The sequence below is a fragment of the Callospermophilus lateralis genome, chromosome 12 (genome assembly GCF_048772815.1).
Source record: "Callospermophilus lateralis isolate mCalLat2 chromosome 12, mCalLat2.hap1, whole genome shotgun sequence".
In the NCBI taxonomy this organism is placed as follows: Eukaryota; Metazoa; Chordata; class Mammalia; order Rodentia; family Sciuridae; genus Callospermophilus; species Callospermophilus lateralis.
This window is the reverse complement of record NC_135316.1, coordinates 27,280,754-27,303,951: the sequence shown is the minus strand read 5'-3', so window position 1 is coordinate 27,303,951 and position 23,198 is coordinate 27,280,754. Positions and strand designations below refer to the sequence as shown.

Sequence of the window (23,198 nt, the reverse complement as noted above, 5' to 3'; positions counted from 1 at the left end):
ATCTATACTTCATATTCACCTTGACATGTGCCTTTGAATTCAGTCATCTGTAGCTCACTGAACTACAGTTCCATTCTTATATTTCCATCTTTCTAAGGATAGCTGTTCTTACATGACCTGTTATCCAAACTCAAACTCATGTAAAACCAAATTCATCCATTTAAAACCTACTTAGGATGATTGTGAGTTTGAGGCCAACCTCAGCAACTTAGCTGTCTCATAGGGGTGGGAAGCAAGTCTGACTTGTTCACCTTTTCCCCCAGCCATCTAGTGATATTTGTCACATGTAAATTCTCTAAATATTCATTGAATGAATAAAGGAATACCCTTTACCCCCACCCACCCTACCTAAATTCTGCTGTATTTCTGTCCTTGGCATTATCATTCTTCTAAGCCATCCTTGACAAGAACTTTTACTTCAATTCAGACTTGGAAATCCATCATCAATCCCTGCTTTATAAGGTCTATTTGAAAATTTTTACTCCTCACACTTAAGATAGAGCCCTAATATCCAGAGTATACAAAGAACTCAAAAAATTAAACAATAAGTTAACAAATAACCCAATCAACAAATGGGCCAAGGACCTGAACAGACACTTCTCAGAGGAGGACATACAATCAATCAACAAGTACATGAAAAAATGCTCACCATCTCTAGCAGTCAGAGAAATGCAAATCAAAACCACCCTAAGATACCATCTCATTCCAGTAAGATTGGCAGCCATTATGAAGTCAAACAACAACAAGTGCTGGCGAGGATGTGGGGAAAAGGGTACTCTTGTACATTGCTGGTGGGACTGCAAATTGGTGCGGCCAATTTGGAAAGCAGTATGGAGATTCCTGGGAAAGCTGGGAATGGAACCACCATTTGACCCCGCTATTGCCCTTCTCTGACTATTCCCTGAAGAGCTTAAAAGAGCATACTACAGGGATACTGCCACATCGTTGTTCATAGCAGCACAATTCACAATAGCTAGACTGTGGAACCAACCCAGATGCCCTTCAATAGATGAATGGATAAAAAAAAAATGTGGCATTTATACACAATGGAGTATTACTCTGCACTAAAAAATGACAAAATCATGGAATTTGCAGGGAAATGGATGGCATTAGAGCAGATTATGCTAAGTGAAGCTAGCCAATCCCTAAAAAACAAATGTCAAATGTCTTCTTTGATATAATGAGAGCAACTAAAAACAGAGCAGGGAGGAAGAGCAGGAGGAAAAGATTAACATTAAACAGAAACATGAGGTGGGAGGGAAAGGGAGAGAAAAGGAAAATTGCATGGAAATGGAAGGAGACCCTCATTGTTATACAAAATTACATGTAAGAGGTTGTGAGGGGAATGGGGAAAAAAAACAAGGAGAGAAATGAATTACAGTAGATGGGGTAGAGAGAGAAGATGGGAGGGGAGGGGAGGGGTGACAGTAGAGGATAGGAAAGGTAGCAGAATCCAACAGTTACTAATATGGCATTATGTAAAAATGTGGATGTGTAACCGATGTGATTCTGCAATCTGTATTTGGGGTAAAAATGGGAGTTCATAACCCACTTGAATCTAATGTATGAAATATGATATGTTAAGAGCTTTGTAATGTTTTGAACAACCAATAAAAAAAAAGGAAAAAAAAAAGATCTATTTGATTTATTCCCACCCAGAGCCCAGTTAATTTTACAACTTCCACAATGTCACATTGTTTAGTGGAGGATATAGGAGAAAGGGAAAATAGGATACTTGATTTCTGATCCTGATCTTATTATTCACTTGGCCTTTCTCTTTGGTGGTATGTGAACCCTTAGTATGAGTGACTATATTTTGAGCCTGCTATGTTTTCCTTAATGGAAAATAAATGTATTTTGTATGGAAAATGTTTGTTTGCATAGTATTTCACAGTATGGATATCCCATAAAAAATGCTTAACCATTTTCCTGAATCAAATTACTTCTGTTTTAATAAAAACAATGCTATGATGAACATCTCTATTCCTCACTCTTCTTCAAACAGGCCAAGCATGTTCCTGCCTCAGGCTCTGGTTAGAATCCCCTTTTTCCCAGATAGTAATATGTCTCACTTACTAATATGTTTCTTTTCAATTTTGAACTCACTTTAATTTCAGTTTTCTCAGATGTTTCTAAAATTACCGTTCCTCTTCTCTGTTCTCTGTGCTATCACTATCTAATGCACTATTTATTTTAACTTATTCATTAAACCTCATCTTTTTGGGGGAGAGGGGTACCAGGAATTGAACTCAGGGGCACTCAACCAGTGAGCCACACCCCCAGTCCTTTATTTGTATTTTGTTTAGAGACAGGTTCCCACTGAGTTGCTTAGTGCCTCGCTGTTGCTGAGGCTGGCTTTGAACTCACAATCCTCCTGCCTCAGCCTCCCAAGCTGTTGGGATTACAGGTGTGTATCACCACACCTGGCTCCTCATCTCTTCTTACAGAATGTAAATTGTATGAAGGCAGAGATTTTTGTTATTGTTACTGTTTTTAGATCTACATGACAGTAGAGTGTATTTTTGACATATTTTACATACTTGGAGTACAACCCATTCCAATTAGGATTCCATTTTGTGGTTGTACATAATGTGAAGTTACATTGGTCGTGTATTCATAATGAGCAAAGAAAAGTTATGTCCAATACATTCTACTGTGTTTCCTAGCCCTATACTCCCTCCCTTTCTTTCATTCTCCTTTATCTAATCCAATGAGCTTCTATTCTTCTCCTCCCTACCCTCCCTTGTTGTAGGTTAGCATTCACATATCAGAGAAAATATTTGGCCTTTGTTTCAAGGGGACTATTATTTCACTTAGCATGATATTCTCCAGTTTCATCCATTTACCAGCAAATGGCATAATATCATTCTTCTTTAAGGCTGAGTAGTATTCCATTGTGTATGTATACAACAGATTCTTTATCTGTTCATCATTTTTTTAAATTTAATTTTATTTTTACACAAATGGAGCACAACTTTTTATTTCTCTTGTTGTACATGATGTAGTCACACCATTCTTGCAGTCATACCCACATAGAGGATAATAATGTCATCTCATTACATCATCTCCCTCCTACCCCCTTCCCTGCATTTCCCTCCCCTCCCCTCCCCTCCTTCTCCTCTGCCCAATCCAAAGTTCCTCCATTCTTCCCTTTCCCTACCCCCCCTCATTATGGATCAACATTCACATATTAGAGAAAACATTTGGCCTTTGGTTTTTGGGGATTGGCTTACTTTGCTTAGCATGATATTCTCCAACTCCATCCGTTTACCTGTAAATGCCATAATTTCATTTTTCTTTAATGCTGAGTAATATTCCATTGTGTATATATACCACAATTTTTTTATCCATTCATCTTTGGAAGGGCCTCTAGGTTGGTTCCACAGTATAGTTATTGTGAATTGAGCTGCTATAAACATTGAGGTGGCTGCCTCACTGTAATATGCTGATTTTAAGGCCTTTGGGTATAGACTGAGGAGTGGGATAGCTGGGTCAAATGGTGGTTCCATTCTAAATTTTCTAAGGAATCTCCTTACTGCTTTCCAAAGAGGTTGAAAAATTTTGCAGTCCCCCCAGAAATGAATCAGTATTATCTTTTTCCCTATGTCTTCACCAGCACCCATTGTTGCTTGAATTCTTGATAATTGCCATTCTGACTAGAGTGAGATGAAATCTTAGAGTAATTTTGATTTGCATTTCTCTAATTGATGGAGATGTTGAACATTTTTTCGTATATATGATGATCAGTTGTATTTCTTCTTCTGTGAAGTGTCTGCTCATTTCCTTAGTTCATTTTTGATTGGATTATTTGGGTTTTTTGTTTTTATTATTTATTTAGTTGTAGATGGACACAATATCTTTATTTTTATTTGTTTATTTTTATGTGGTGCTGGGGATTGAACCCAGGGCCTCACGTGTGCGAGGCAAGTGCTCTGCCACTGAGCTACAACCCCAGCTCCTATTGGGGTTTTTTTGGTGTTTAGTTTTTTGAGTTCTTTATATATCCTAGAGATTAATGCTCTGATGTGCGCATCGTAAATATTTTCTCCCATTCTGTTGGCTCTCCATTCACTTTCTTGATTGTTTCCTTGCTGCAAAGAAGCTTTTTAGTTTGAATCCATCCAATTTTATTTATTCTTGATTTTATTTCTTATGCTTTAGGAGTCTGTTAGGAAGTCTGGTTCTAAGCTGACATGATGAAGATTTGGGCTTGCCTTTTCTTCTATTAGGTGCAGAGTCTCTGGTCTAATTCCTAGGTCCTTGATCCACTTTGAGTTGAGTTTTGTGCAAGGTGCAAGTTTTTGCTGCATATGGATTTCCAGTTTTCCCAGCATCATTTGTTGAAGAGGGTGTCTTTTCTCCAGTGTTTTTGGTGCCTTTGTTTAGTATAAGATAACTGTATTTATATGGGTTTGTCTCTTTGTCCTCTATTCTGTACCATTGGTCTACATGTCTATTTTGGTGCCAATACCATGCCATTTTTTTATTACTATATCTCTTATAGTATAGTTTAAGGTCTGGTGTTTTGATGCCTCTTGCTTCACTCTTCTTGCTAAAGAATTCTTTGGCTATTCTAGGTCTCTTATTTTTCCAAATGAATTTCATGATTTTTTTTTCTGTTTTTATGAGGAATGTCATTGGGATTTTGATTGGAATTGTATTGAATCTGTACAATGCTTTTGGTCCCATTCATCTGTTGAGGGACACCTAGGTTGGTTCTATGGCTTGTCTTTTGTTGGCTTGAGCTGCCGTAAACATTGAGGGCGCTGCTGATTTTAAATCCTTTGGGTATAAACCAAGGAGTGAGATAACTGTGTCAAATGGTGGTTCCATTCTAAATTTTCTAAGGAATCTCCATACTGCTTTCCAGAGTGGTTGCACCAGTTTGCACCCACTTATCCCCCACATTCTTCCCAGCATTTATTATTACTTGTATTCTTGACAATTGCCATTCTGACTAGAGTGAGATGAAATCTCAATGTAGTTTTTTTTTTATTTTTATTTTTTTTAATATTTACTTTTTAGTTTTCGGTGGACACAACATCTATGTTTGTATGTGGTGCTGAGGATCGGACCCCGGGCGTATGCATGCCAGGCAAGCATGCTACCGCTTGAGCCACATCCCCAGCCCTCAGTGTAGTTTTAATTTGCATATCTGTAATTGCTAGAGATGGAGTTCTTCTGTGAAGTGCCTATTCAGTTCCTTTGTACATTTATTGATTAGGTCATTTGGGGGTTTTTTTAAATATTTTTTTTTTAGTTGTTGATGGACCTTTATTTTATTTATTTGTATGTGGTGCTGAGAATCAAACTCAGTGCCTCACGCATGCTAGGCAAGCGCACTACCACTGAGCCACAACCCTAGGCCCCTTGGGTTGTTTTTTGTTGTTGTTGTTGTTGGGTTGTTTGTGTGTTTGTTTTGATGTGTGTGTGTATGTGTTAATTTTTAAGTTCTTTATATATCCTGGAGATTAATGCTCTATCTGAAGTGCAGGTGGCAAAGATTCTTTTTTTTTTTCTGTCACGTTCTTGATTGTTTTCTTTGCTGTGAAGTAGCTTTTTAGTTTGATACCATCCCATTTATTGATTCCTGATTTTACTTCTTGTGCTTTAGGACTCTTATTGAGGAAATCATTTCCCAAACCAACATGATAGAGTTGAACCTATTTTTCTTATAGTAGGTGCAGAATCTTGGGTGTAATGCCTAGGTCCTTGATCCATTTTTAAGTTGAATTGTATGCAGGGTGACAATAAGGGTTAAATTTCAATCTACTACATATGGATTTCCAGTTTTCTCAGCCCCATTTGTTGAAGAGGCTATCTTTTCTCCAATGTATGTTTATGGTGGAAGGCAGAGATTTTTGCCTAGAACAATATCTGGCAGCTAGAAGGTGCTCAGTAACTTGAATGAATGTATGTATGAATTGGGCAATAGTAGCATATATTAGAATTTAGTGGGAAACAGTTTTTTCTTAAAAATGTATTCTCTGGGGAATTAGGGATGACAGAAAAAAAATATATATTTTTTTAATTAAAGCTGTTTCAGAATTTCAAGACCCAAGTTCCATAAAATGCCTTATAATATAAATTTGATATTTTACCTTAGACATTGTGGTATAGTAGGAAAAACACTGGGTTTAGGACTTAGTAAATCTGAGTTTTGTACTAGTTGCACTGCTTATCTCTGCATTTAACATTTGTTTTGGATTTACTTTAATTTGAAAACTGCTGGGATAACACAGTTTTGAGGTTCTTTTCTATTTCTTGACATTTTCATTTGAGAAATTTTCCAGTCCATTTTTACTTTAGGTTAAAATTATTAGTTGTTGATTTCCCAAAGTTTTTCATTTTAAAATGTTAAGATTTGTGTTCAAATTAGTTAAGCTCGTGCCTTCTTCAGCATCTTCCTTTTCTTTCATGTAGCTATCAGATATTGTGAAAAATGTCAGTTGATTAAACCTGATCGGGCACATCATTGCTCAGCATGTGACAAGTAAGTGTTCCTCGTTTGCTTTTATTTAAACCTAGCACTGAATATTGGTGACAGTGAGAGGAAGGAACTTTTTTCATATTTTATACTTTAAGCATTTCATCCTCTCCCTTTATTTTCTATGCACAGAGAACTAACAAAAATATTTATATAAGCTAGAATATACCTAGAAGTAATTTTTGATAAGCTTCATGTCTAGTTTGTAGGATTTTTTAAAGTATGCTTTCTGTGCTTGTGCTTAAGGTAATATTGATGAGCAAATAGTTAATAATCCCCTTGAGAAAGAAACTTTATTTCCTGGATTAGAAAGATTATTCTGATTATTTTCTTTTCTTGTTTAAATTGATGTTGATATTAAAACCTAAAAAACCACCAAAATAACTTAACAATTGTTTTCAGTTATCATCCTAACATCTTAACTAGAAAAATTTCAAAGAATTTAGTTCTAATACATAAGTGAGAAGGTGGTATGTTAAAAGAAAGATCATTAAATGGGAATCACACTAATCTTTACTTTTAATTAGACAAACTACTTAACTTTCTAGGTATTAGATTACTCATTTATTGTATTATTTGAGATGATCTATAGTCTAATTTTATACAAACAAAATATGTATCCCGGTAGAAGGGCAAATTTGGGGTTTTATAAAACATGGAAAAAATAACCATGTCTAAGTCCATCACTGTTAATGTTTTTACATATTTGATTCTAAAGTTTTATTTTTATGACCTGCAGATGTTTAAATAACAAAGGGATAATCTGTTTTCCATTTTATCTCCTTCAGCAAATTTTCAAGCTGGACTTCTCTAATAATCAAAGTATTTCCTCAGATCTGAATATTAAAATGATATTTTCTTTCTTTTTTTAATTAGTTATATATGACAATAGAATGCATTTTGATATATTGTAAAATGTCATTTAATGTGATACAGTGGAACTGGATATTCTCAGCTTACTTCCCAGTGTAAAAAATTTATGACCTCTTACCATAGAAGTACTTGTAGCCATACCAGAAATTATTTCTGCCCTGATGTTTCTCTGTTGGTTCTCTAAGATACAGTTTTAAAGGGAAATTTTTAAGTCAAATAAAATAAAATTATCACAAAATAGGGAATTTTTCTGCATGGATTTTCTTATGTTTATTTGTTTCTTAGATGTATTCTTAAGATGGATCATCACTGTCCTTGGTATGTATAAAAAAATGGAGGAAATGGCATAAGAGGGTGGAAAGGTGGGAGGAGAGAATTTTTAGAATGATTATTTCAATTTTTTTTTTTTTTTTGGGTGCTAGGGATTAAACCCAGGGTCCCATACATACCAAATATGTTCTATTGCTGAACTACACTCCCAGCCCCAGTATTTTATATTTTGAATGTTAATTTAATTACAGATATTATGATTGATCTATTTATATATTTGCCTATATGCATAGGGACATTATTTATATATTTTTCTTTAAAAATATTTTTTAATATTATTAACCCCCAAATATTGGTGTGTTAAGAATTAACATTAAAATCTTGTATTTCTTCTAGAATTCATTAAAAACACATATCCATAGTTAAGATACTGCTTCCTGCTTCACAGATGGCTACTTCCAAGTAATAATAATTTAAGTGTTCTGACTTATCTTTTTTTTATAATGGCAAAAAACACATAACATAAAATTTACTGTCTTAACCACTTGAAAGAATTAGTTCTTATTCACAAGTGAGAAAGTAACATGTTATACCTAAGTAGATATTTCAGTAGTGTTTACCTTGTTGTATAGTCTCCAGTACTTTAAATCTTATAAAGTTGCAACTCTGTTCTCATTAACCAGTTCCCCATTTCCTTCACCCTCTTCCCCTTCACAACCTCCATTCTAGAATCTTTCTATTTCTATGAATTTGTGTTTTGTCTTATTTTTATAGTGTGACTTTCTTTATTCTTCTAGGGTGAATAACTGTGTGGGATTTTCTAATTACAAATTCTTCATGCTGTTTTTATTGTATTCCCTAATATATTGCCTTTACGTGGCTATATCAGTTTTAGAGTACTTTATAAAATTTTGGACGGTAAGTCTTTTTTCTATCCTAAAACATATATTAAATATTCTTAAGGTGTTGGGTTTCTAAAGAATTACTTTATTCTTAATTATAAGTAGATATAATTAATTTTACCAGCTAGAATTTATAATGGTATAGAGGGCAGGGCTGCAGTTTACCTTTTTATACACATTTATTCATAAGTAAAGGTATGTTACACCACAAATAGTGAGTTTCTTTTAGTAATCCAAATTGTACTTAACCACACTGTAATAAAGGCATATCAAATTTAAGGAAATAATTGCCTTTCTTGGACTTAATGAGACTTATTACAGTTTTACAGTAAAAGTGGCATCCTCAGCTACAGGCATCCACTAACATGCTTCCTGTCTGTATAAATTTTCCACCATTTTTAAAAATGGCAAATGGCTGAAAACAATCAAATGTTTTATCAACAGGGGACTAATTAAGTTATTATGTATCTATACAGAGGATGTAGTATAGCTTAAGAAAGAATAAAGAAGCTCTTTATGACAAATGATGTGATCTTTGAGATGTGTTATATGGAGGGAAAAAGACCCCAAAAGAACACATACAGTATGCTCCCATTTATATATGAAAATAAATATAAGCATATACTGTCTTCTGAAAGAAAGCATTAAAAAGTTGCTAATAGGGGCTGGGGTTATAGCTCAGTTGGTAGAGTGTTGGCCTCATATCAATCCCCAGCACCACCAAAAATAAATAAATAAATAGATAGACAAATAAAGTTGCTAATGATAGTTGCCTCTGAAAGGACAATAAGGAAGAGAGACATGGTTTTTATAGTTTTCCATTAAATTTTGTATACAATGTACAGATAGCAACCTAATTAAAATAATTAATAAAGTTTAAATATTTTAAAGTATTTAATTATGTTCTTTGGGTGGGGGGAAATGCCAGAAATGTGAAAAGGTGCTGCCTGTTGGCGGTGCTGTAGAAAACTGTTATTTTCCAGTGATAGCTTTTTAGCATTGTTTGATTTGTTGTTGTTGTTGTTTGTTCATGTACTATTTTATTAAAATTTAGAAATAATTTTAAAATACATTAAAACTCTCTCCCTTCATTTAAACCTCTTTCTCGCTATTATTTATATCACTTTTCTCTCAGCTCCCATAAATGTAGGTTCCATCCTTAGTTGGTACATTTTTGATTATCTCTAATTGTTCCTGGTGGTCATGTGTACTTCTGTGGCATTCACAGTCACGCCTCAGCCCTAGCTTTAACACTGCTGAATCCTAGTTCCTAATCTCCAGTTGCTATTTTTTTAAACATTAACATGATGGAGATGTCTCAAATCAATGTCATGTTATTTTCGTTACATTGTTCTTCCTATGTTTATCTGATATAATGGGAACAAAACCTATACAAACCTATCAATTGCTGGGGTAGGAAAATTAATGTCATCTTTGATTTTTTGTTATTTCATTATTAAACATAGAATCAAAGTAGTATACTAGAAAAAGAAACAGGCTTAGTTTAAATACAAACATCTTTTATAATCTAAGATTCATGAAAGCAAGAATTTTTGCCTTGCTGGGTACTGTGGTACCCACCTGTAATTGTAATCCCAGTGGCTCTGGAGGCTAAGGCAGGAGGATAGAAAGTTCAAAGCCAGCCTCAGGAATTTAGTATGGTCCTAAGCAATTTAAATACCTTGTCTCAAAAAAAAAAAAAAAAAAAAAGCCCCCCCCCCCCCCCCCCCCCGTGTTGAGGGGATATGGCTCAATGGTTAAGCACGCCTGGGTTCAATCCTTGGTACCAAAAAGAAAAAAAGGTGTTTTGTGTTTTTTTTTTTTCCTCCATTCATTGATATAGAGTACTACCTGGCACACAGCAGATGTTCAGTAAATATTAGCCAGTTAAGATAATTAAACTTTAGTTTATTTTTTTATTATTAAAATTTTGAGTAATACTTATCTCATAGAATTGATGTGAGGATTAAATTAGTATAAATATTTGATGAGCTAGAAAACATTCAGTAAATGTCTTTGAGTTTGTTTTTTCCAATTCATTGTGCCTCAGAGCATTACTACTCCTAAGCCATATCTGTCCCGTAATTCCATCTTTATCCTCTCCCTTTATTCAAATTGGTGCCTGCTAATTTATGAACAAAATATAAAATCTCCTTTTATTTTGCATATGCCTAAGAGCATGTGTTTACTAGCTATTAGCATGTCTTTTTTGTGAAATGTCTTTTTTGTGAAATCTCTTTTTTGTTCTTTGTCCATTTTTTTCTGGTAGGTTCAAATATTTACATAGCAAATAATTTCTTATTGATCTTGGTGTGTATGAGCATTTCTTAAATAGAATATAGGAACCACTAACCATGCAAGAAAAGATGTATAAATTGAACTCCATTAAAATTAAGAATTTCTTTTAGTTAGGCACCATAGTATGCCTTTAGTCCTAGCTACTCAGGAAGCTGAGTCAGAAGGTTCGCTTGAGTCCTGGAGTTTTACGTCATTCTAGGCAACAGAGCAAGACCCAGTCTCCTTAAAAATAAATAAATAAATAAATTTTTATTAAAAAGCAGCTCTTGGGACTGGGATTGTGGCTCAAGGGGTAGAGTGCTCACCTTGAATGAGGCACTGGGTTCGATCCTCAGCACCACATAAAAATAAATAAATAAAGGTATTTTAAAAAAAAAAAGGCAGCTCTTAAAGCCAAATGCAGTAGCTCATACCTGTTGCCCCAGCCACTCAGGAGGCTGAGACAGGAGGGATCCTAAGTTTAAGACCAGACTGAGGAACTTAGTGAGATCCTGTTTCAAAAAAAAGAGTGGAGTGGGATGATGCTCAGTGGTAGAGCACTCCTGGGTTCACTCTCCAGTGCAGCAAAGAAAAAAAAGCTCCTCTTGAAGTGAAAAGGCAAGTCTGGGAGAAGATATTTGCAAGGTATCACAAAGGACTCATTGAGAATAATGAAGCATGTCTAAAGATATTAATCCTTTTTCTACCCCATGTCATAAATATTTTTTCCACATTTTTTGTTGATATCTGCTGTTTTGTTTTAATCAAAATTAAATTTCTTCCTTTTTTTATAAATATGGCCTTTTTATGATTTCTCACTGTTGCCTGTTCAGTGCAAGTTTATGCAAAAATTCACCAGTTTTCTTCTGGTACTTTTTATTGTTTTCACTTTTACATTTAAATCTTTGATTTTTGAAGGGGAAATTATTGTGTTTAAAAAGTTCTTTCACATTTGTTCTTCCTAAAAACCCTGTGAAGTTTTTTTTTTTTTTTTAATATTTATTTTTTAGGTGTAGTTGGACACAATGCCTTTATTTTATTTATTTATTTTTATGTGGTGCTGAGGATCGAACCCAGGGCCAGGGCTAGGCCAGCAGGGCCAGGGCTAGGCCAGCAGAGCGCTCTACCACTCCAGCCCCCTGTGAAGATGTTTTAAAATGCGCGGCTTTTTTTTGGTTGTTGTTGTTTTGTATTTAGGTATAGTAAGGCCCATAAATCAGGAGCCAATTGCCATTGCAAAGATATTTTTTACTCATAGTCCTCAAAAGAGGGCACACCTTGATGGGAAGCTTCTCAGGGCCTGGTTATTTAGGAGGCATAAAGAGGGAGGGCCAGAACCTGTTTTGTGGTTTCTCTGGGAATGCCAAAAACAGATTTAGGATTGGCCATCTCTAGTTGTCTTAGACCTGGCCCTGAAAAATGGGGCAGAGGAGTATTGCCCCCTGTAGTGTAAAAGCCTGGTGGAGGAGGTAGTTGGGAATTTGGGCTCTGGATTAGTTAGTTTGCATATGAAAGGAAGGTGGTCTCTCCCCAGGTCAGCAAAACTCTAATAAGGCAAAGCATCAGGAATACAGAGAACAAGAAAAGTGGTTTAATACAGAGGATCAGTTATGGTTTTCAGAGTTATTAACTGAGATTGAGAAGTAACTACCCAAGTTCACTTATTTAGTAGTATTGGAAGCCATTGGATGCTGTCCATCCCAGCATCCACTGTCTACTTGCTCCCTGTAGTCAACATATTTAAAGCCCTGAGTCACAGAGCACAATTATGTTTCCAAGAATTATCTAATAAATTTAAGAAGATTTTTTGTTTAAACATCATTAGACTTTTAAAGTTTGGGTATTTAAAACCAGGGATTTGGACTGAGGTTATAGCTCAGTGATAGAACTATTGAGATCCCCAGCACTGATCCTCTCACAGGAAACAAAACCAGAGGCTGTTGGCACTTAAAATACCTTTGTATGGATTTAAGGAGAGCACCAATCCCAACTCTGTGGTCTTAGTACCCAGATTTTGGCCTCTGTTGTCCTGCTTTGCTGGGCATGTTTGTTCAGTTTACAACCCATTAGCCATATGTAGTGTCCCTATTTAAAGAGGATTCAGTGCCAGATAATTAAAGTCAAAATTGCATAATTTCATATTTGTCTGTGAGAAAATTCAGTAGCATTTGAATGTAATAGCAGTTATTTAAGAAGAAATATTTTTAGGGCTGGGTCTGGTAGTGCATGCCAGCAATCCCAGCAGCTCAGGAGGCTGAGTCAGGAGGATTGTGAGTTCAAAGTCAGCCTCAGCAAAAGTGAGGCATTAAACAACTCAGTGAGACCCTGTCTCTAAATTTAAAAAATACAAAATAAGGCTGGGGATGTGGCTCAATAGTCAAGTGCCCCTGAGTTCAATCCCCAATATCCCCCCCCCCCAAAAAAAAGAAGAGATACTTTTTTAATATTCATCATGAATAAGAAAAAATACTAGTAAACTTAAATCTACCTTTTTCTTCATTTAGCAAATACTTATTTAGTACTTACTCTGTGCCAGTTTTCTGAGAAGTTGGGATATGTAAGTGAAAAAACAAAGAATCATAGTTTTTTAGAGCTTACTTTTAAGAAAAGGGAAACAAATAATAAAAGGGGATCAGAGTAAGGGATCTGTTGATTTTGTGTTTGTGGGGCAGGTGATAGGCAAATTACGTCTTTTTAAAGAAACATAGGGTGGGCTTCATTAAGAAAGTAGAATTTGAGCAAAGACTTGAAGGGGATTCGTGAATTCAGAGAGAAGGGCATTTCAGGTTGAGGGAACTTAAGTTTCCTCAAGTTTGAGGGATGTTTGAGCAACAGCAAGGAGACTATTGTATGTAGCTGGAGTAGAATAAGTACCTAAGGGGAAGCTCAGGTGAGCCGTGGGCCAAGGGAAAGGGCCTTGGAAAGTTAAGAGGACTATGGCTTTTACTCTGGTAAAATACAGAAGGAGTGACATGATCTGACTTGTAAAAGGGTCACTGATTACTGAGCTGACACCAGATGGTAGAGGGCAAGAGTCAACACAGTCACAGCAAGATAGTAGCACCAAAGGTGGTAAGAAGTCATCTAGTTTTTGTTAATCAGAAGTTTAAAGAAATATATATTTTAAAAAATATTTTGGCTTTATTCTCTCTAGACAAATCTCTGTTATTTTAAACACTGAGTGGAAAAGTGCATATCTAAAGGGTACCTGAAATGTTCTTAAAGAACTAAGTGTTCTTGATATTTTCTCTGTGTTTTTTGAGAAAATGTTGTGAGAGAGCAACACTACGAGCAACATCTTAGAATCCCTTTAAAACCTACAGGATTTATAAAACCTAGTGTTTGTATAAAAATTGGTTTCTTAATACATTGTCTCTATTTATACAAGCTTTGCCGCAGGAAATCTACAGACAATTGTCCAAAGGTAAAACACATTGTTGCCATGACATTCTCATGATCTCTTTTATGACAATTACAGTGAATGTATATAATAAAAATTTGTTTCATGACATGGTAAGATAGAAGAATCACTTAATATGTTTAAAAGATAAAATGATTACTTTGAGAGGAAAAAAAAAGAAATATCACAATAATGAAGGATGGGGGGCGTATAGATATAGCTCAGTGATAGAGTGTCATAAGGCCTTGGGTTCAATACCCAGCACACATTGAAAAAAAAATAAAAAGACTTATGAAAAAGAATATTGCAAATAATTTTTTTTCATGTTATTTTTCAAATCAAAAGGGGAAGCCTTTTGTTCTGATTGAGAAGGTGTTTTGCCTATAGTTTCATTTTAAGAATTAATAGCATTTAAAGGTTTCCTCTTCCTCCTATTCATAGATGCTAATTTCTTCTAGGTTAAGACTTTGCTTCTATTAAAATGCATGTAGCTGAGAGCCGGGCATGGTGGCGCAGGCCTGTAATCCCAGCGGCTCTGGAAGCTGAGGCAGGAGGATCGCAAGTTCAAAGCCAGCCTCAGCAACTTAGTGAGGCCCTATGCAACTTAGTGAGACCCTGCTCACAAAATAAAAAGTGCCTCTGGGTTTAATTGCTGGTACCAACCCCACCCCCCCAAAATTCATGAAACTATAAGAAGGAATAACAGAGAAACTGTTTTCAATCATTAATACCTTGTAGTAAATTTATTTAAGAAAAATTTCAATTTCCTATAAAGGTAGGAATCAGAGCAGCTAAAAGCATGGGCACCTTCAAAGTGGTGTTCCAAAAACAGATTACAGAAGCATAAAAATAAACTTAAATATATCACAATTAGTTTCAGTTACAGTATTATTAAAATAATAAATATTTTAGTATAAATGTACAAGTATTTACCTGTACATTCTGGATGTTGAAAAAAGTTAAATATACATATAAAGTACAAAAGAAAATTGTTGGGTAGAGGAGTCCATCTTTTCATTTTATTATAAGTATTCCTAAAATTTTTTTTTAGGAGGAATTTTTAAATGACTCTCTCTGACATCACATTTAAGCAACCTGCTTTGATAATACCAATTCTTTGCTTTTACAATTATTGTTTTGGAATATATATTATCTGTTTAATTATCCTTCATATCTGGCTTTTTGATACATTCAACAATCTGTAGGCAGAACTAATACATTATACATTACATTTTAGAGGTTCAGTATCCTCAAACTTTTCTTTTTTTTTTTCCTCAGAATGAATTGACAGATACACGTGCAAAATTCCACGTACTTTTTCTTTTCTTTGTGTCTGCAATGTTCTTCATCAGCGTTCTTTCACTCTTCAGCTACCACTGCTGGCTAGTTGGAAAAAATAGAACAACAATAGGTAAGTAGGGTAAAATAAATTATAACTATTTAGGAAAAGGACCACAAATGAATATGTAATCTAGAGAAGGAGAGTAAAAGAATTATCAAATAATTTTGTGTTTATAAGTAAACTGATTGGATCCATTTATTATATAATAAATATGAAGGATCATTGTGTTGAAGGATGAAGAAGTAAAATTGATTTTTATATATACTTTCAGTAATGCATTCTGTATAAAACTATTTTATAAATTTTAATATATGTTACTTCCTGGGAGCTGGGGTTGTGGCTCAGCAGTAGAGCACTCGTCTAGCACGTACGAGGCCCTGGGTTTGATCCTCAGCACCACATAAAAATAAATAAATAAAATAAGGTATTGTGTCCAACTACTTCTAAAATATAAATGTTTAAAAAAAAAAACAACTTACCTCCTGCATTTATACAGTATCTTTTCAAAAACAAATCAATGAAAGATAGACAAAGTTTTCATGCTTAAAGGAAGTTCATCCACCCTGAGCCAAAACATTTTTTAATTACAGTTTACCTTTTAGCTAAAACTCGTCAACAACATATTTCACATATGTTTTTTTATATTTTCCCTCACAATTACACATTTAACTGGCAGATGTTCTGTAGTTAAAGCTAAAGAATAGTGTTTTTGATGTGTCATTATTTCCATCTTTGTGTCAGTTTTCAGTGAAACTTAATGCACTGTATTACTAGTATCAGCATTTTTTTTTTTTTTTTGGCTTATTTTTAAAAAATCAGAATATTGGGGAAGAATTCAGTGAGGTATTCAAGTAATTGGACAAACATTTTTAACCAAAGGAGATGGCATTTCAGCCACCCTAATGTATTTTTTTTTTAATATTTATTTTTTAGTTGTAGTTGGACACAATACTTTTATTGTATTTATTTACTTTCATGTGGTGCTGAGGATTGAACCCAGGGCCTCACACATGGTAGGCGAGCACTCTACCTCTGAGCCATAACCCCAGCCCCCCTAGTGTGTTTTAATTGAAACATTTATGTAACTACTAATATACCAAAACAAAGAATAGTGGTTTCTGTAATGTTTCATAGAAAAATAAAGACCATATGCTATCTGATTGTCCAAAGGTAATAATTCACTTCTGTGAGGAGAATTAGAAGGAAATAGTTTTTAATACGGAAAAATGAGCAGAGATTTTAGAGAAGCATTTAGATCATTCTAATCTATTATGTTACTGGGTCATGTAAGTTTCAGTGGTCTTCAGTTGTAAGGATTTCTTTGCCCTTTCTTCCCCAGCTCAACCTCCATTGTTGAATTCTCTTCCAATTCCATCATGTCTGCATTCCTTTTCTGTGTAAATAAATTTTCTTATATATATTTTTTTTTTTAATGGAAGAATCACAGTTCTCTCTCATTCTGTTTGTTTTTTTTTTTTTTAAGAGAGAGAGAATTTTTTTTTTAAATTTTTTTTTTTTTTTTTTTTTAGTTTTTGGCGGACACAACATCTTCGTTTGTATGTGGTGCTGAGGATCGAACCCGAGCCGCACGCATGCCAGGCGAGCGCGCTACCACTTGAGCCACATCCCCAGCCCTAAATTTCCTTATATTTATTAACTAAATTATTGGTGTTCTTTATAGAAAAATTATTGGTCTTCTTCATACTGCCTTACCCTTAATCAGAGATGACAGAGTTGGCCTACATGCAAAGCTCAGAGTTTATAACCCCCATATTAATTAAAAACTAAGTGATTTCATATAGAAAACCAGAATTATTCTTTTTAAAATTGACAAATCTGGTAGTGGTAAGCACATCTTAGAATTTAATAGTAGCCAACTGCTAATAGATGGGGAATGAACAGTTTAATTTGCTACAGCTCTCACTGAGCCTGTTTCATTTCCCATCCTTTTAGTATTTGAGGGATTGGAATTTCCAGGGAACTCACTGTTTTTTCTGAATAATCTTTTTCAAAAAATTTATTTGAAGTTGAATATTTCTTTATTATTTTGCTGCAAACCTGTTGTTTGACTGTATAAAAATAACACCAGCAAATGCAGAATATTATAAAATTAAGACAGTATTGTTCTTTTGACACTATACAACAAATACTTTCCTCCATTCCCAGTTTTTTTCAGTGGGAAGATCAGTAAGTATATTGACCCACATCCAGGAGTGGATATAAGCAAGTTACAGTATTATAGAAGGCTTATAACAAGATTATCTTTGGCATACATACTTTTATTTTAGTTGTAGATGAACAGAATGCCTTTATTTTATTTATTTTTATGTGGTGTTAAGCATCGAACCCAGTACCTCACACATGCTAGGCAAGGAGCCACTGAACTAAAGCCCCAGGCCACATACATGCTTTCTTTCTTTTTTTTTTTTTTAATATTTATTTTTTTAGTTGTAGTTAGACACAATACCTTTACTTTATTTATTTTATATGTCGTGCTGAGGATCAAACCTAGGGCCTCACACGTACTAAGTGAGCACTTTACCGCTGAGGCACAACCCCAGCCCACCGTAGTAGTTTTTACCACAGATAATTATGTGAATTCTGATACCAGAGTCTAAAGCCTACTCTAAAAATCATAAAGATCTGTAAAAATGATATAATTGTTTTTATCTGCAGTCATTGGCAAGTTCAGGGTATCTTTTTCCAGTTACAGTGTTAAGAGTAGTTTCTTTTTTAAGTCTTTTCTCTACCACTAATTTAAGACAACTATGCTGAAGTGATGGGGTACCATTTTCACTCTAATAGATTTTACATATTTCTCATATGCTTCTTCGCTCAGTAGGTCATCTAGTTCTGAAGGGTCACTGAGTATCATCTTCATCAACCAGTCATCTTTATCTAAGATTTGTTCACAAACTCTAGATTTTCTTCAGGTGCCCCATTAATTTCAATTTCTTCTCCTGATAGAGGAAAAAGAGTTCTCTGGCAGCTTTCACACTTTTAAAGCACCAAACTCTTTTTGTTGTTTCAATTTTCTTCCAATTTCAGGCAGACTACAGTAAACAACATTTCCCAGAACTTCCTGTGCCAAAATGCTGATTCCTAACTATTCCAATACCATTTTCTGTAGTTATCCATTTATGTTCCTCAGGGAATTTATACAAGAGGCAGAGTGGGTCCCATGTGCAGCATCTAGACAGCGCCCACCCTCAGCCACCAGGGCGGTGGTAGGCACGGCACAGTGGACCTGGGGCTGAATGCAGGCCTTAGGACATAGCTTCGGGCTCTACACCATTTGCAGCACTGTGTTCATAAGGCTACCAAGGGTACCCCTGCTCTGCCTCTCAACCACTGGCGGCCAGGGCTAAAGTGACACCTTTTCAAAATTTTTTGTCAGTGACCACAGTAAGAAACACATCATTGTATATCTTGACTTAGTACATATATAAAATACTTAAAATTATATAAATAAGCAAGAATTTCACAATATGTCATTAATGTGAACTACGTACATGGCACTCATATTTTGTGATCTAGTTTGTAATCAACTAAATTGATTATATGACCACACATTGAAAAACACATTGCCTTAGCATACCATTTTCTTCACAGTCTCATCTTCCCGAACCCTGTGTCTTTGGCTAGTGTTCTACTGTTCATCCAGATTTTTATTCTTCTGTCCTTTTTTTTTTTTTTGAATATAGGTGGACACAATACCTTTATTTATTTATTTATTTGCATGCCATGGCTGAGGATTAAACTCAGTGCCTCATACATGCTATGCAAGCGCCCTACCACTGAACCACAACCGCAGCCCTATTCTTCTGTTTTTGAGAGTACTTTATTCTGCTATATCATCTATGCCCTTCATCATAATTGTCACTTATCCACCACAAAGCCATTTTTCCATATTTAATGAATTTCTATATTCAAACTAATGCTGTTATCTCAAACAAGCAAAGTAATCTCTTCAGTTCTTTTGGCTGCTCATTCCCATAAAGCACACATCGAACCTTTTAATCACTTGGAACTGAAGAACTTCTGAATATGAAATTTTAAACTTCAGTATTTCATTTTCTGACTACAATCTTGTAGCCTTTTTTATGTTACTGAGGGCTCCATTATCCAACACTTCTCATGAGATTTTCTTTCTCTTCTAGTTTCATTTCTTACTATTGGCCATTTTAAATCCTATGATAAAATGACTTCAGCAACTCTTCACAGCATTCTTATATCTTCTGTCCCTAGGTTTCTCCCATGATTCTTTTGCTAGTCATGACTTGGGTTTTCTAACCATCTACTTTATCCACATGGATAAACAGGACTGTTGACAGATCAAAGAAACCTTAATTCCATAGAAAATATTATAATTACAGATTGAAGGTCTCAGATCTCACTGGAACCCTCAAATCTGTTTGACTGTAATGTCATGCATTTCTGGTGAGGTTCTTCACCTGTTACCCATGATATAATTCCAGATTATCACCATTCTTCCTACTCTTCTTACCCATTTGTTAGTCCTTCACAGAAAAATTAGAAGTCATAAGTGAACTCTTGTCTTCACACCTTTCTAGCCTTCTACAAACATTTCTCCTTTCGTTGTCACTTTCCATATAACTTTTGAGGAAAGATGTCTTTTCTCTTGTTCAAAATTTTTCTTTAGACCCCGCAGCTCAGGAGGCTGAGGCAGGAAGACTGCAAGTTCAAAGCCAGCCTCAGCAAAAGCAAGGCAATATGCAACTCAGTGAGATCCTATCTCTAAATAAAATACAAAAAATAGGGCTGGGGATGTGGCTCAGTGGTCGAGTGCCCCCTGAGTTCAATCCCCAATACAAAAAAAAAAAAAAATTAATTTTTAAATGCCCTCTCATCTCTTCTGGGATCCTTTCCTTCAGTTTTACTCTTTCATCAGTTTCTCCCAATGCCATGGCTTCTTCTCATTATCCTTAGCTTATTAAATAAGCTGAAGCACATATTGTTTTTAAAAATATAAAACTCATAAAACATTTATCTTTCTCTAGACCGCACTCTATGTCACTTTACCACCAAGGTTGAAATAATGGTCTATAACTACCTTCTGCTTCATTCCCTTACTTGGTTTTCAAGATAATCATGATCAAGTGCCACCATCTCCATCTTTCACCTTCTTCTATCAAGACCCCTCAAGAACCCATATAGGTCCCTATTTAGATAAAATTGGGTTCTTTCACCTCTGTGTCCCTAGGGAACTCTGTGTCCCTAGTGCTTCTCACATGTAGTTTTGTTAGACTGTAGGTTCTTTGATAGAAATTTTGTCTCATTTTATCTTTGAGTCCCAAATACTTGATACTGTAATATCAGGAACATAGTAAGAAGTTCATAAATGGTGAGTAAAGTTGGAAGTATCTTTTAAAAATAGAAGTCAAGTAAAGTAAGATATAACATACTTTATTAGATTTTTCAGTAATACCAGATTTTGACATGTTATTTTATATGATTGATGAAAAATGTACTTTTTCCCAAATAAGTTTCAGAAATTTATCTTTTAAAAATATTTTATTTTTAATTGACACATAGTAATTGTATATTTATGAAATTTAGTGTGACATTTCAATAAATGTATGAAAAGTATAATGATGATCAGATTAGGATAATTGCCATATCTCTCACCTCATTATTCTAGCTTTTCTTTTGATTGCTTCAAGTATTTATTTAAATGGTATTTATAGTTTTTTATGTTGAAGTTTTATAGTTTTTCTTGTCAAAGACACAAATAATTATATTATTTTATAATTTTTTAAATAGGTTAATTAGTATATATGTAGTTGTTTTTTTTTCTTTTAACAGAATCATTTCGTACACCCACATTTTCATATGGAGTTGATGCACATGGTTTCTCTCTTGGATACAGTAAAAACTGGAGACAAGTCTTTGGTGATGAAAAGAAATATTGGTTACTTCCAATATTTACAAGGTAATTTATAAAATGTAGTTCTGAGAAATTATGGAGTCTGTGTAATCAATATCTCTGGTAAAATATCTTAAGATTCATTCAGAGAATATAATACATTGTGACATTTTTAAAAGCCTTGAAATGAAAATTCAAATACATTGATTGCATATAAAATGTTTTTATTAGATAAACAGTAAAGGAAAGTTTAAACAAATATTTGAATGGAAAGTGGAAAAAAAAAAAGATGACTTGTAAAACAATAAGAATCACTTTTTCCTTCCAAATGAAAATAAACTGCGGGCTGGGATTATGGGTCAGTGGCAGAGTGCTTGCCTAGCATGTGTGAGGCAATGGGTTTGATTCTCAGCACCACAGATAAATAAATAAAATAAAGGTCAACTGACAACTAAAAAAGAAAGAAGGGCTCGATATATAGTCAGTTGGTAAAATGCTTGCTTCGAATGCACAAGGCCCTGGATTCAATCCCCAGCATCAAAAAAAAAAAAAAAAAAGAAAAAAAAGAAAGAAAGAAAGAAAGAAAACATGGGCTAGATTTGTAGCTCAGAGGTAGAGTGCTTGCCTTGCATATGTGAGGCCCTGGGTTCAATCCTCAGCACCACATAAAAAATAAATAAATTTATTGTGTCCATCTACAACTAAACAAAATCAAAAGAAAGAAAATAAACTAAAATTAAGAATCTTAAGAATTTACACCTCTCACCCATAGCTACGAAGATTCCATCACAGATGTGAATTATGTGTTTTTCATTCTTAAAGAAAACCAAACACTCCTTCCTTTCTAGCTCTCCGGCCATCTTGATGGCTGCTCTTGGTGGGGGGCCCTCCTGCATCTAAGGCAGGAAGATGGTGGCCACAAAAAAGACGAAAAAGTCTCTGGAGTCAACTCTCAGCTCCATCTTGTTTTGAAAAGAGGAAAGTGTGTACTGGGCTACAAGCAAACTCTGAAGATGATCAGACAGGGCAAAGCGAAATTGGTCATCCTCTGCAACAATTGTCCACTTTGAAGAAATCTGAAATAGAGTACTATGCCATGTTGGCCAAAACTGGGGTGTCCATCACTACAGTGGCAATAATATTGAATTGGGCACAGCATGTGGAAAATACTACAGAGTGTGCACACTGTCTATCATTGATCCAGGTGATTCTTATATCATTAGAAGCGTGCCAGAACAAACTGGTGAAAAGTAAAACATTTAAAATTTTTCTTTAATAAAACTTGGCAGAGCTTGTTTTAAAAACACTTCATTCAGAAAAAGAAAAAGAAAACCAAACACATATGCAGTTTTACCTCAAGGGTAAAAGAAAAATATGTTCAAGTTGATTGAATTTTCATTTCTCCCTGTAATTCCCAGCTCTTTTAGGCCATCTATATACCAAAGACATTATAGAAAAGGGAGGGAAATTTGAAATTGGTGTGGCAGATTGGTATGAGTCAGAGGGTTTTTCCTTAATTAACTAAATTGCCTTTTTTTGTGAGGCTGAAAATGACTTATTTGGATTTCATTTGTGAAGGACATTTCTTCTTGATAGATGTTGTTTCACTGTCTCCTGACTTGCATTTTTTCTTTTGAGAAGTTTGTGGTCACTCTTACTTTTTCACTTTCTATATAATGTGTCGTTTCTTTGGTTGTTATTACTTTGATGAAGTTTGATTATGGCAAACCTTGGTTTAATTTTCTTCGTGTTTCTTGTGC

General features: G+C 34.7%; 1 protein-coding gene and 1 pseudogene across 6 annotated transcripts in view; both read left to right on the top strand.

Moving 5' to 3' along the window:
* Positions 1 to 23,198, top strand: part of Zdhhc20 (zDHHC palmitoyltransferase 20) — a 79,580-nt gene that overhangs the window by 45,246 nt on the left and 11,136 nt on the right. For 4 of the 6 annotated variants that reach the window (XM_076872003.1, XM_076872001.1, XM_076872000.1 and 1 more), the window contains 6 exons: positions 6,424 to 6,493; positions 7,646 to 7,678; positions 8,428 to 8,548; positions 14,198 to 14,233; positions 15,488 to 15,620; positions 21,378 to 21,504. In XM_076872003.1, the coding sequence (XP_076728118.1) occupies positions 6,424 to 6,493; positions 7,646 to 7,678; positions 8,428 to 8,548; positions 14,198 to 14,233; positions 15,488 to 15,620; positions 21,378 to 21,504 (520 nt within the window). The remainder of the gene's footprint in view (positions 1 to 6,423; positions 6,494 to 7,645; positions 7,679 to 8,427; positions 8,549 to 14,197; positions 14,234 to 15,487; positions 15,621 to 21,377; positions 21,505 to 23,198) is intronic. The other 2 variants (XM_076872004.1, XM_076872002.1) reach the window with 1 other exon arrangement.
* On the top strand, positions 22,348 to 22,692 carry LOC143411303 (large ribosomal subunit protein eL30 pseudogene; annotated as a pseudogene).